At 42.3% G+C, this 15,441-nt stretch overlaps 1 protein-coding gene across 1 annotated transcript in view; it reads left to right on the forward strand.

The window, feature by feature from the left end:
• The first annotated feature begins 1,626 nt into the window (after positions 1 to 1,626).
• morc3b (MORC family CW-type zinc finger 3b) overlaps positions 1,627 to 15,441 on the forward strand; it is a 34,144-nt gene continuing 20,329 nt past the window's right edge. The window contains exons 1-2 of the mRNA XM_068047518.1: positions 1,627 to 2,078; positions 2,176 to 2,248. Coding sequence (XP_067903619.1) covers positions 2,040 to 2,078; positions 2,176 to 2,248 — 112 coding nt within the window. The 5' untranslated portion in view covers positions 1,627 to 2,039. The remainder of the gene's footprint in view (positions 2,079 to 2,175; positions 2,249 to 15,441) is intronic.

Genomic DNA, 15,441 nt, shown 5'->3' on the forward strand with positions numbered 1-15,441 from the left:
TGGTTTCCTCCTACAGCCAAAGACTTGCAGGTTGATAGGTAAATTGGCCATTGTAAATTGCCCCGAGTGTAGGTAGTGGTAGGAGAATTGAGGGAAGATGGGGATGTGGTAGCGAATATGGGATTAATGTCTTCTCTTTGGCCTCCTTATCTCGAGAGACAATGGGTAAGTGCCTGGAGGTGGTCAGTGGTGTGTGGAGCAGAGCCTGGAGTGGCTATAAAGGCCAATTCTAGAGTGACAGGCTCTTCCACAGGTGCTGCAGAAAAATTTGTTTGTCGGGGCTGTTACACAGTTGGCTCTCCCTGTCTCTGTCTTTTTTCCTGCCAACTACTAAGTCTCTTCGACTCGCCACACTTTAGCTCCGCCTTGATGGCTGCCCGCCAGCTCTGGCGAACGCTGGCAACTGACTCCCACGACTTGTGATCAATGTCACAGGATTTCATGTCGCGTTTGCAGACGTCTTTAAAGCAGAGACATGGACGGCCGGTGGGTCTGATACCAGTGACGAGCTCGCTGTACAATGTGTCTTTGGGGATCCTCCATCTTCCATGCGGCTCACATGGCCAAGCCATCTCAAGCGCCGCTGACTCAGTAGTGTGTATAAGCTGGGGATGTTGGCCGCCTCGAGGACTTCTGTGTTGGAGATACAGTCCTGCCACTTGATGCCAAGTATTCTCCGGAGGCAGCGAAGATGGAATGAATTGAGACGTCGCTCTTGGCTGACATACGTTGTCCAGGCCTCGCTGCCATAGAGCAAGGTACTGAGGACACAGGCTTGATACGCTCGGACTTTTGTGTTCCGTGTCAGTGCGCCATTTTCCCACACTGATTGGCCAGTCTGGACATAGCAGTGGAAGCCTTTCCCATGCGCTTGTTGATTTCTGCATCTAGAGACAGGTTACTGGTGATAGTTGAGCCTAGGTAGGTAGGTTTAGTATAAATGGGTGGTTGATGATCGGCACAGACTTGGTGGGCTGCAGGGCCTGTTTCAGTGCTGTATCTCTCTATGACTCTACAAATACTGACATTTTGACAGTGTGACTGTACACTGGGAATGGCTTTCCAAGTAGAGTAATAGAGATGAAAACATAAATGTGGGAGTGAATGAGTTAAGATGGGCTGAATGGCCTTCCTCATTGGTAAGTATTATGCAATCAGTTTTGGCTTATTCTAGTAGAGCTGACAAAGATGTAATGGGTTCAATGGCCCTCCTTCTGTGCTAGACCCCTGTAGGGCCACAAGACCCCAAAAAGGACTGGCATTTAAAGCACCCTTCACTATCACAGGATGTCCCAAAGTGCTTTGCAGCCAATGAAGCACTTTTGAAGTGTAGTCATTGTTGTAAGAAATGCAACTGCCAATTTGCAGATAATTTATTTTTGTGATGCTGATTTAGTGTTATATATTGCCTAGGACTTGGGATAACTCCTCTGTTTTTTTGAAATAATGCCAAGGGATCTTTTGCGTCCTTCTGAGAGGGCAAATGGGCCTGAGTTTAATTTCTCAGCACAAAGTGAAATACTGGCGCGTTAGCCTAGATTTTTCTGAAGTCCTAAACTGAACCTTAAACCTACAACCTTCTGATTTAGAGGCAAGAGCACAGCTGACCACTGGCCTAATCCATTTCAATATGATTTGTATTATGGCAATTGATTTGGGAGTGTAAACAAACCAACTTTTTTTGTTAAACCGTCCTCTTCAGCAACAAGTACTTCTAAGGATGGATAATAAATGCCTAGCGACGCCCAAGCCCATGAATGGAAAAAAACAAATTTGCTACTTCCAAAACACTTAAAAGACATTTAAAATTTTAAGGTAAACAGGGAACTGAATATTATTTTATTCTCCCAATTATTTTTGTAATTCGTTGACGAAACGGCACCATACGGAGTTCGCCATGTTGTACGGCATCCTTGCTCAGGAAACACAGTTCTGTACGTCAGTGCGCACATTGATGGGAGACGCCATGCTGTACGGCATTCCACCGCCGTTGACAACGCTGCGCCCTCACCTGGGAAACGAAGAACTCTTGATCAAACATGGCGAGGCTGAGTGAGCATGGGATTCGCCTCAGTGCGGTAAGCTTATAAATAAGAAAACAACCGCCCGGAATTAGACACAGCTGAGTTACACATCTGCCAAATCACGCTGACGATATTTTATTTTGCTCTTCAGATGAGCCCCACCTACTTGCACACGAACTCGACCAGTCATACCTGGCCTTTCAGCGCAATTGCCGAGCTCATAGGTAAGGCAGGCGCGTATTATTCTAATCTTTCAGGAGCATGTGCCAATGCCCGATTTCTCTGCTAATCGCAACCGGGCTTCAGCCGCCCGTATATTTTGTAGTTAATTATGTCTAAAGTCGCAACTGCAGCGACAACCAAACTTGCGCGGGGTGGCGGGGGTGTGGTCAGCCGGATGACTGATGGATGACTGGGCCAATCGAGCCGTGGCTCCGCCATTTTGGGGTGGGTTCATCAAATGGGCCTCTGTCTGACCTTTGGTTCCGGCGATCAATGAGCTGACTGCGGCCTGGAAACATTTCATTGGGTCAAGCGGTTGATTAGCATTGGCGCGAGCCAATTGAATTTGAACTTGAAATGTCGTTAACGCCTGTGAGGTGACGCGAGGCTGAGTTAACAGAAGCAACAACCAATGAGGGTTGAAGTTGTTTGGCTGAGGATAATTGGCGAAGGGCGGGGAGAATGAGGAACTGTTTAGGTTGATGAATGATAAACGAACTGGGAGAATTCACTGATTTTTTTTGGTGGGGAATTGAAAAGTGATGAGCAGTGAGAGTGTTTGATGTCCCTCCAAGCCCCTGACTGCAGCCAGCAGCGTTCTTTGCTCCATTTGTAGTTCTTAGCCAATCGCAGGACGCAACGGAATCACAACAAACACCTCGTGACAATGGGAGTGAGCTTGAGCTTCCGGGTTGGGAGATGTCTCGGGAGCACGCGGGGCGTTGTGATTGGCCACCTTGGGGCCAGTTGTGACGTGATGGGGCGATGTCTGCGGGCAGCATTCAAATTGGGAAAGCGGAACTGAGGAGGTAACAAAGGGGAAAATTACGGTTCAAAGTGCGCTCTAGTCTAAGAAATTTCGTCAAAAGTTTTAGTTTAAGTCATCAATTTATTACTAACAGAGTGACCTTTGAATTAGTTTCCCATCCTGTTCGTCTACTCTGTGTTCAATTATTAAAAGTATTTATGGCACAGAAACCGGTGCAACAGATTCACGCTGGTGTTTGTGTTTTGCACGAATCTCTTCCCACCCCTCTTCATTAACCAATCTATTATGAGGCTTACCTTTATCATCGATGGACTTTAGAAAATAAATGTCTTTAGTGCTGGCCTTCCTGTCTCCTTTTAACAAAAAGCCCAAAAATATTAGGTCCCATAGGACCTAATTGTTGTCCTCACTGATCTTCCAGTTCCCCTATTACATGTAAAATTGTCTTCATTGCTTCATCCCATAATATCTCTGCAATATTGTCCTGCGTTATATCCCTTCCCACCTATTCTGACTTGACTCTTGCTCTTTATGCATCAATCCCTCCCTTTACCCCAGAACCCCAACTGCCTCAGCCCTTGACTTGAACTAACTGTACTTTCCCAAACAACCTCCACCTCCTCTTACTAGGGGCAGCTATACACTGAATGGGAAAGTGCTGAGAGTGAGAGTGGGTTAAACACTGGCTGAGCTGCTTATACACATTGAATGTGTAAAGAGGGACTCACCTTATATATAAAAAGGACACCTTCTGGCAAATTTGTCAGCTTTGCTTTGTGGAGTCCTTTAGTGTTTGGTGAGATTATTGTTCCAGTGAAATTTTGCAGCTGTGGGCTGGCGATTGCTTAATCTGATAATTGTAATAATGTGTGAAATATACCAAATATAATAATTTTTTGATCATTTGGTATAAGACACCTTGTATATGGGGAACCCTGGATGTGAATTTCACAACCTCACTATTCTCTGTTTATCAGGATATGTTTCTTCTAATCTCTGCTATGCCTGTGTACCACACATTCCCTCTGTTCATTCATGTGCATTTCGGCTGCCACACAGGACCTGAATCTGTTCTGTATTCTTTCTTATGTTAGCTGCCGTTAGGCCCTTATGTACTGTCTCCTTCCCTTCCTGTCGCCCAGTCATGCTAGCTTTTATTTTCCTCTTGGTACTGTGTACCTCCAAACCCTCCCCCAACATATCACTGACTTCCTTTTTTTTAACATTTTATTTTTATGTTCTTTTTTCTTATTCCTACTGTCCTTCCACTGTTCCAGGCTTGAATCTTCCTTGGATGAGCCCAGAGCTACCTTTGCATCTCTCTTGGCATTCTCCTGTCCCTACCTCCCTACAAGCAACCTCAATTGCCCAACCTCCCCTCTCATCGACCTTCTGACCAGAACCTTAGGGGTTAGCCTCACCAATTTATTTCTTGACCTGCTCACCTCACTCAACACTATTCCTTTTGACTCTGCAAATCGAACAACCATCACTACCTTTCTCCACATATCATAGAACAAAATCTTACAGAACAAAAGGAGGCCATTTGGCAGCTCTTTGAAAGAACTATCCAATTAGTGCTACTCCCCTGCTCTTTCACCATCGTGATGCAGATTTTTCCTTATCAATTATATATCCAATTCCTTTTTGAAAGCAACTGCTGAATCTGCTTCCACCACCCTTTCAGACAGTGCTTCCCAGATCGCTGTTTTTTTTAAATGTTATCTCCACCCTACTTCTTTTGCTCTTGATCTTAAATCTTGTCCTCTGGTGATCGACCGTCCTGGCAGTGGAATCTTTTCTGCAAACCCCTCATGATTTTGAACACCTCCATTAAATCTCCTCTTAACTATCTCTGCTGTAAGGAGAACAGTCCCAGCTTCGTAAGTCTCTCCTACCTGAATTCCTCATCCCTGGTACATTGTAGTAAATCTGTCCAAGGCCTTGATATCCTTGCTATAATGTGGTGCTCAGCATTTGACATAGAGTTATAATATTCCAGCTGAGGCTTAACCAGTGATTTTTAAAGGTTCAGTATAAGCTCTTTGCTTTTGTACTCTAAGCATCTATTTATAAAGCCCAGGATCTCATATGCTTATTTTGACCGCCTTCTCAACCTGTTTTGCTTCAAAGATTTGCATTTGTGAACCCTGTTCCTGCAACCTCTTTAAAATTGTACCATTTAGTTTATATTATGTGTCCTCATTCTTCCTTTCAAAATTCATTACTTCACACTTTTCTGCATTAAATTTCATCTGTTATGTGTCTGCCCATTTCACCAGTCTGTTTGTATTCCTGAAGTTTGCTACTATACTCCTCATTGTTTACTGCACTTCAACATTTTGAGGCATCTGTAAACGTTGAAATTTATCCTCCATATCAAAGTCCAGGTCATTAATATACATGAAAAGAGCTCTGGCCCTAATACTGACCCTTGAGGTACACCACTGTATACTTCACTCCAATCTGACAAACAACCGTTCACCACTTCTCTATGCCTTTTGTTTCTTAGCCACATTGCCATTGTCTTTTAGTCCCATGGGCTTCGATTTTGCTAACAAGTCTATTATGTGGTACTTTATCAAACGCCTTTTGAAATCAGTGTACACAACTGCACTACCTTCATCAACCTTCTCTTCATCAAAGAACTCAATCTAGTTTGTCAAACACAATTTTTCTTTAACACATTTATTAACCTATGATCTTTCAAGTGAAATTTTGTCCTGGGTTATGGTTTCTGCATATCTGCACTACCTACTGGCCTACAGATACCAGTTTTATCCCTCTCTTTCTCCTCTACAATGTCCATTAGCTCGCGAACAAGAGCTTTGTGCTTGGATGATTGTATTAGCATCTTTGACTGAAGTTTCCCATACGGTGATAATTTCTGTCTGACTATACATTCAACCGTTTGCTGCACGCAAACTGCTGCAGTAGCAGTGTGGTCCTTATCATACGAACATATAAATTGGGAGCAAGAGTAAGCCACTCGGCTCTTCGAGCCTGCTCCGCCATTCAATAAGTTCATGGCTGAACTGATTACTCCACATTTCCACCTACCCCTGATAACCTTTCACCCCCTTGCTTATCAAGAATCTATCTACCACTGCCTTAAAAATATTCAAAGACTCTGCTTCCACCACTTTTTGAGGACGAGAATTCCAAAGACTCACGATCCTCAGAGAAAAAAATTCTGCTTATCTGTCTTAAATGGGGAAACCCTTATTTTTAAACAGTGACCCCTAGTTCTAGATTCTTCCACAAAGGGAAACATGCTTTCCACATCCACCTTGTCAAGACCCCTCTTGTATGTTTCAATCAAGTCGCCTCTTACTTTTCTAAATTCCAGCAGATATAATCCTAGACTGTCCCATCTTTCCTTGTAAGGTAGCCTGCCCATTCTAGGTATTAGTCCAGTAAACCTTCTCTGTACTGCATCCAACGCATTTACATCCTTCCTTAAATAAGGAGACCAGTACTGTACATAGTACTCCAGATGTGGTCTCACCAATGCCCTGTACAGCTGAAGCATAACCTCCCTACTTTTGTATTCAATTCCTCTCGTGATAAATTATAATATTCTATTAGCTTTCCTAATTATGTGCTGTACCTGCATACTAATCTTCTGCGATTCACGCTTTAGGATACCCAGATCCCTCTGCATCTCAGAGCGCTGGAATCCCTCACCATTTAGATTATATGCTTTTTTATTCTTCCTGCCAAAGTGGACAATTTCCCACTTTCCCACATTATACTCCATTTGCCAGGTCTTTGCCCACTCACTTATCCTATCTATATCCCTTTGTAGCCTCCTTATGTCCTCTTTACAAGTTACTTTCCTACCTATCTTTCTGTCATCAGCAAATTTAGCAACCACATCTTCGGTCCCTTCATCTAAGTCATTTATATAAATTGTAAAATGTTGAGGCCCAGCACTGATCCCTGTGGCACACCACTTGGTACATCTTGCCAACCAGAAAATTACCCATTTATGCCTACTCTCTGTTTCCTGTTAGCTAGCCAAACTTCTATCCATGGCAATATGTTGCCCTCTACAGCATGAGCTTTTATTTTGTGCAATAACCTTTGATGTGGCCTTATCAAATGCCTTCTGGAAATCTAAATACAATACATCCATCGGTTCCCCTTTATCCACAGCACATGTAACTCCCTCAAAGAACTGCAATAAATTGGTTAAATACGATTTCCCTTTCACAAAACCATGTTGACTCTGCCCAATCACCTTGAATTTTTCTCAATGCCCTGCTATAACATCTTTAATAAAAGCTTCTAACATTTTCCCTAAGACAGATGTTAAGCTAACTGGCCTGTAGTTTCTCCTGATGTTGTCTCCCTTTTTGAATAAAGGAGTTATATTCGCTATTTTCCAATCTAACGCAACCTTCCCCGAATCTAGGGAATTTTGGAATATTAAAACTAATGCATCAACTATCTCACGAGCCACTTCTTTTAACGCCCTAAGTTGACGTCCAACAGGACCCGGGGACTTGTCAGCCTGCAGCTCCAACAATTTATTCAGTACCACTTCCCTGGTGATTGTAATTTTCTTGAGTTCCTCCCTCCCTTCCATTTCCTGACTTACAACTAATACTGGGATGTTACTTGTATCCTCAATAGTGAAGACCAATGCAAAATATCTGTTCAGTTCATCTGCCCTCTCCTTATTATCCATTATGAATTCCCCAGACTCACTTTCCATATGACCAATGCTCACTTTTAACTCTTTTTAAAATATCTATAGAAACTCTTACTATCTGTCTTTATATTTTTAGCTAGCTTTTTCTCGTACTCTAATTTTACCTTCCTTATCAATCTTTTAGTCATTCTTTGCTGTTTTTTATATTCTGTCCAATCTGACCTGCCACCCAATTTTGCACAGTTATATGCTTTTTCTTTAAGTTTGATACTATCTATAACTGTTTTATTTAACCACGCATGGCGGGTCCCACCCTTGGAATTTTTTTTTCTCGTTGAAATGTATCTATTTGTTTTCTGAAATATCCCCTGAAATGTCTGCCACTGCATCTCTATTGACCTATCCCTTAACCTGATTTGTCAGTTCACATTAGCTAGCTCTGCTTTCATGCCCTCATAATTGCCCTTATTTAAGTTTAAAATGCTAGTCTTGGACCCACTCTTCTGTCCCTCAAACTGAATGTAAAATTCAATCATATTATGATCACCGCTACCTCGGGGCGCCTTAATTGTGAGGTCATTAATTAATCCTATCTCGTTGCACAATGTTAGGTCTAGTATAGCCTGCTCTCTGGTTGGCTCCAGAACGTATTGTTCCAAGAAAGTATCCTGAAAACATTCTATGTACTCCTTATCTAGGCTACCTCTGCCCATCTGATTTTTCCAGTCTATATGTAGATTAAAATCCCCCATAATTATCGCTGTACCTTTCTGACAAGCTGCCATTATTTCTTCCTTTATACCCCATCCTACGGTGTGGTTAATGTTAGGTGGCCTGTACACCACTCCCACAAATAACTCCTTGCCTCTATGATTCCTCATCTCTACCCAAACTGCTTCTACATCCTGATCTCCTGAACTTAGATCATCCCTCTCTATTGCGCTAATACCATCATTAATTAACAGAGCTACCCCTCCACCCTTTCCTAGCTTCCTGTCCTTCCTAAATGCCATGTACCCTTCAATATTCCAGTCCCAATCTATGTCGTCCTGCAGCCATGTCTCTGTAATGGCTATCAGATCGTTCTTATTTATTTAGTTTTAGTTTTTTTTAGTTTTAGAGATACAGCACTGAAACAGGCCCTTCGGCCCACCGAGTCTGTGCCGACCATCAACCACCCATTTATACTAATCCTACACTAATCCCATATTCCTATCACATCCCACCTGTCCCTATATATTTCCCTCCCACCTACCTATACTAGGGGCAATTTATAATGGCCAATTAACCTATCAACCTGCAAGTCTTTGGCATGTGGGAGGAAACCGGAGCACCCGGAGGAAACCCACGCAGACACAGGGAGAACTTGCAGACACAGGGAGAACTTGCAAACTCCGCACAGGCAGTACCCTGAATCGAACCCGGGTCCCTGGAGCTGTGAGGCTGCGGTGCTAACCACTGCGCCACTATTTGCACTCTCAGTTCAACTGGTTTCGAATGTTACGTGCATTCAGGTACAGAGCCTTTAGTTTTGTTCTTTATTTTTGTAACCTCTAGCCTTATTTGTTGATTTACTCTTAGATTTGTATGCTCAGTCCTTTCCTGTCACAGTCTGTTTATCATTTCCCATATTAATACCTTTCTCTCTTGCCTCGTCTCTATTCCTTGATTTACCATATCTTCCCAAATTTGATCCCTTGCTCCCACTATTCAGTTTAAGACCCTCTCTACTTCCCTAGTTATGCGGCTCACTGGAACACCGGCCCCAGCACGGTTTAGGTGTAGACCGTCCCAACGTTACAGCCACCACTTTCCCCAGTACTGGTGCCAGTGCCCCATGAACCGGAACCCACTTCTACCACAACAGTCTTTGAGCCATGCATTAATTTCTCTAATCTTATTTGCCCTATGCCAATTTGCACGTGGCTTAGGTAATAAACCAGAGATTATTACCTTTGAGGTGCTGCTTAATTTGGTGCCTAGTTCCTCATACTGACTTATTATTGTCTACTGTACAAGTATAGGGGAAAACGAGACAGTCACCAACTTTAAAATACCAGACTGGAGCGAATCAGTACCAGATAGGAGTGAATCCATAGCAAAGTACTGCATATGCTGGAAATTTGAAATATAAACAGAAAATGTTAGAAATACTCAGTCAGCTGACATGTTTGCAGAGAGAAATAGAGTCAATGTTTCAGGTTGATAATTCATTAATTCAGGTCAATCTCCTATCCACTGTACATGTACAGGAGCTGACAATGAGGCACAGGAGCTATATGGTACTAGGCAAAAGTTATCATTCCTTTTTAATTTGCTATGTGCTATACTGGTCCACACCCTACATACCCAGTGATGCAAATAAGCTGCAAGCAAATTTGAAAGCCCAGCTGGCAGTTTCAGCACTGAAGCAAACACCTGTTAGGTTAGGGAAAGTGAGGTTTCAGTGCAAGGCCTGAAGCCTCCAATTGTCTCCTCTCAAAGTTGGAACATAATGAACAAGTTAAAGGAGTCACTGGGTTTATTCTCAGCAGGAACTTTCCCTCTGAGGTAATCTCCTCAACTTGGAGCAGCGTTAACTGCACCCACCTTCCAGAGATCACCTGGTACCACCTTATCCACCAACAACCTGTGGAGCCAAGAAAATAAGGACAGATTTAAAATCCAAGGTCAGAACAGTCTGAATTGAATACTGAATTGAATTCTCTTATGCCCCCAGCAAAACATTTACATTTATTCAGGGCTGAGTTAGATAGATTTTTGATAGACCAAGGGAGTCAAGGATTATGGGGGGCAGACAGGAAAGTGGAGTTGAGACCATAGCCAGATCAGCCATGATCTTATCGAATGGCGGAGCAGGCTTGAAGGGCCGAATGGCCTACTCTTGCTTCTAAGTCCTATGTTCCTCTTGCTTCCCAGTCACTCCTCCTGGTAAGGCCCCTATCTTTGTTCTCAAGTCCAAGGATGTAAACTTGAGCTTATCTGACAACTGATTTAACCATCCATCACCAATCTGGCTGGACCACATCAAATGCTATTAGGCCTCACTCTACCAAAACTGCTCACTAATCTGGGATCAATGTGGAGAGCAAATATAAACCCCTTCCTGAATTCTTTTCTCCATTACCAACTGTGTCCATGAACCCCTCTCCCTTTCCTCCTCTACTATTGTCTCTAACAATTTTCATTGTTGTTTTTAAATTCTTCCATAGCCTTGCCCTTAACTTTATCTGTAACCTCCTCCAGATCTACAACTACTCACCCCCAGTACTTTCCATTGCTCTGTCTCAGGCCTTTTGTGCATTTCGACCATTATTGGCAGCTGTGCCTTCAGCCATCTTGGCCCTCTGCTCTGGAATTTCCTGCCTAACCTGTCTGCCACTCTTTCTTCCTCTGAGACACTCCTTAAAACCCATCTCTTTGACCACTTTTGGCAGCCACTCCTAATATCTCTTTCTTTGGCTCAGCATCCATTTTTGTCTCTGGAATATTTTTCTACATTAAATGCACCACATGAGTACAACTTCTTGTTAAAATCCTTCTCAAAACTCTTCTTTTTCCCCAAGCTTTCGGTCACTGATCCTAATCTTCCTCCATAAATTGGCATCTGTTCCCATCATTTTTCTCTCCACTTTGTAAAGTATCTTGTGACACTGTTAAAGTCCCCACAATAATCCAAGTTGTGACTGTTGAATGCTCCCAATTGTGCTAGAACAGCTCAATTAAAAAGAAACGGGCCGAGGCGATATGACAACAACAGCAATAACTTTGATTTCTATAGTGCTCTAAAGATAGTAAAACATTCCAAGGAGCTTCACAGGACCTTTATCAAGCAAAACTTGACACTGAGCTACATAAGGAGATATTAGGACAGGTGACTAAAAGTGGTAGGTTTTAATAAACATCTTGGAGGAGGAGAAAGATGTAGCAAGACAGAGGGGTTTAGGGAGGGAATTCTGGAGCTTAGGGCCTAGGTAGTTGAAGGCACTGTCGCCAGTGGTGAAACAAAGAAAATCAGGATGAGCAAGAGGCCACAATTGGAGGGTTGCAGAGATTTCTAAGGATTGTAGGGCTGGAGGAGGTTACAGAGATGGGGAGAGACGAGGCCATGGAGGAATTTGAAAACCAGGATGAGAATTTTAAAATTGACGCTTTGCCTTGCCAAGAGCCAAGGTAGGTCAGCGAGCACAGGGATGATGGGCGAATGGGATTTGATGTGGGTTAGGATACAGGCAGTAGAGTTGTGCATGAGTTCACGTTTAAGGTGGGAGGCCAGCCAGGAGAGCATTGGAATAGTTGTTTGAGAAACCAGGAGAGCATTGGAATAGTTACTCATTTGAAAAGAGCTCTAAAGCTGCCGGCAGGGTTGGAAATCTGCACGCACCAATTTGTTTGAATCTCGGAGATTATTGGTTGTGGAATGGATCTCAGCCCTGTTAGAGTTATTCAAGCCCTTTGTTGTTTGCAATTGAGCCACTGTGGGATGCTCCTCATAGTTAACGTTATTTCAGTGCCCGGCAGGGAGGAAGATGATTCTGGTAATAGAATTGACAGCTTTTTAAAAAGGTTTTAAACTTACAAAATGTAGATATGCTGCTAGACTACAGAAAACAGATGTAACAACGTAAGTGCTGACAGCTGGCTCCCAAATGCAAGCCTCCCAGCATACAAATTTAAAAATAAACAGTGTAAAAGCAACTTTGAAAGGAAACATTCTAGCAGTTTACAGATAATTTATAATCTTTTATTGCCCAGAAGCTAATGCACAATTAACTCTCTGGCAATAGTCTGATCTCAACCAACTGTAAATGATCTAACTGCAGTTCAAACTTTTTAACACTTTTTAACACTTCTATATATATATATATATATATATATATATAGAGAGAGAGAGAGTGAACACATTATGGGCGGCACAGTGGCGCAGTGATTAGCACCGCAGCCTCACAGCTCCAGGGAACTGGGTTCGATTCTGGGTACTGCCTGTGCGGAGTCTGCAAGTTCTCCCTGTGACCACGTGGGTTTTCGCCGGGTGCTCCGGTTTCCTCCCACAGCCAAAGACTTGCAGGTGATAGGTAAATTGGCTGTTGTAAATTGCCCCTAGTGGAGGTAGGTGGTAGGGAATATGGGATTACTGTAGGGTTAGTATAAATGGGTGGTTGTTGGTCGGCACAGACTCGGTGGGCCGAAGGGCCTATTTCAGTGCTGTATCTCTAAACAAATAAATAAAAAATAAATAGCTAACCCCTTAACATCTCAAAGTAGGAATAGGAAGAGCACATCTGAATCCACTGACCTACATCTTCTAACACTTTAGTGCACGTTGACCACAAACTGTGTAACACTTAAGTGTATACTAATGTTGAATACAGTATGACACAGCACAGGAACAACGGGCCATGTAGCAATTATCAATAGGTAAATATATTTGTGTATGGGTTGTCAGTTGTAAGGTTTTATTTGCATCATGCCAGCTTATTGCGTTGTGAAACTTAACCTGATAATACTCCAATGTAGGCCCTAGCATTTCCTTGTCTCCTGTTGTTCGGAACAAGGAACCAAGTGCTGAATCTCAGCTCTCTCAAGATTCCACAACAGGCAGACTATGAATCGAGGCAGGTAGATACATGAATAACAAAGATTCACAGGGAGGGGGAAGTACAGTCGACCTCCCCGACTGTTTAACAAATACTACTCTTCTTGAAACTGACTAAGCCTGTTTGACTGTGGACACTCCAGTTTTTCATGAGGAATAATAACAGGTGGTTGAATGCAATTACAAGAAAATAAGATTTTGGGGTTGGGATGGGAATCATGAGCTGTAAACACTGACCACCTCCAGGCGCGTATCCATTGTCTCTCGAGATAAGGAGGCCCAAAAGAAATACTGAAGCGGTAGTCTTTTTTGTGCTGAGCTGAAATCATTTCAGCCCCATTCTCCATTCAGAAGTGCTACTTTTAACCATAAAAATAAATCAGGTCTGCTGTGTATTTTCCCCCTAGTTGTGAATTTCACATGATCTGTGATGTAATCACAATATTACTGTAATTCAACACTGAACAGGAAAGAGTATTTATCTGCATATCAGTGAGTACAATGCTTCCTTTGACAACTTTATTAGAAATAAAGTTGCTGGTATTTACAAACTTATTTGGGGTCATATAGAATTATTTGAGAAGGGAAAGTAAAAGGACGAAAGGTAAAACTGCTTTTCTATGTAGTTTCTTTGGAGGTGATGAAGCTAATGAGCTAACTTGTTAAATAATAGCAAATGCAGAGCTGCTGAAACAGCAGACATAATGGATTACAAGTTAACTAAAAGCCTCAAGTCATTACCTAAGTAACTCCATTACAAGCAGGTAGAGATCATTTCATCTTTGGAATTAATCGAGTTATCCTTGGACTGGATTTCAATATTTTCTCACAATTTCTCCTGCAATTCATGTTGAATGGAATAATCACTTTGGCTGCATCAAAGTTCATTTAATGACTCTTCTGAGCAATTGGATTATGTGAGCTGACTGACCGCTAGCCCAATATTTCTAATTATATCCATGTTCAACAGTTCAAGTCTGCATCTGGCAGCCAATCTCATCAATGTCGACTTTGTTGCACTTACAAAGGACAGAATAGGTGTCAGACTGACTGTTACTAGACGCAGGGTTCTTTGGATGGCTCAAGCTTCTTGTGAGGTGCCCAAAAAAATTATTCTCAATTTTTTTAAAAACTATAATTTGCAATCCAATTTGATACCTGGCTATCTGTAATTAGGCTTAACTGGGCAACAATTTCAGATTTTTCTTAAGTTACAACTCCTTATACCTGTTGCTGTTTTAGCAGGCCTGTATTTGCTGTTACTATCAGTTTACTGTGATCCTTGTCAGCTACTTGTTTCTTAAAAAAAAAGCCAAATAATCAGTTGGAGGGTATTTTGCCAGGTTAGAGAATGTAGTCATCCAATTACTGCATATCTGTAGTTTAAAGAGACTTGAAACATAATGTGTGAACTATCACAAGGTAACATTAACCTTTAATGAGAAAGGAAAATATTTTTCTTTCAAAATACTTCCAGATCTTTTTATATGAAGAATTAAACTCGGGAGAATCTTGATTTTTTTTTTAAACTTCAATTTTAATGTTAGCATGCTGATCCTCTTGCCAGGCACTTCTTGACGCATGGCACAGCACTGTCACAGGGAAAAAACAGGGCTGTAATTCCAGATCAATCTAAGAGCTGTTCTGGAGGGTTTTCTGGGTTCGTGCAGCTCCAGGGCTTATCCAGAGTTGTAACCCTTTCTCTTTCCAAAGTGGCTGCTCCAGGTTACCCCGGCAGTGATGTCTATGGAATGGTATAGAGGCAAAAGAGTTCTGTTCAGCATCCTCTGCAATCCACTGGAATTAGATCAGACTTGCACCATTGTCTGGATCAGCTAAGTGATGGACAGTACCCAGTGATATTTTTTGACATTGACATGTGCTGACACTGAGTGACTCTTACCTATATGGTCTCCCATTCCCACTATATAAAAGCGCTGTGCATGTAATGGAGTAGCATTTGGTTTTGCCCCTTATTAATATTAATGCTGTCAGCCTAGAGTCTAGTCTAGCCTTCAAGGTAGCTCTTTGGATATTTTAAGCATTTTCAATTTACATGATAGATGGCCTTTCTGAGCTCATATTGTCCATGAGACTCACCTGCTGCTCCTGACCCTATTCCCACTAAACAATTGACCAGCCAAATTCTCTTCCTGGCTCCCACTCCAGCTAA

Source organism: Heterodontus francisci, chromosome 15 (assembly GCF_036365525.1).
Source record: "Heterodontus francisci isolate sHetFra1 chromosome 15, sHetFra1.hap1, whole genome shotgun sequence".
Classification (NCBI taxonomy): Eukaryota; Metazoa; Chordata; class Chondrichthyes; order Heterodontiformes; family Heterodontidae; genus Heterodontus; species Heterodontus francisci.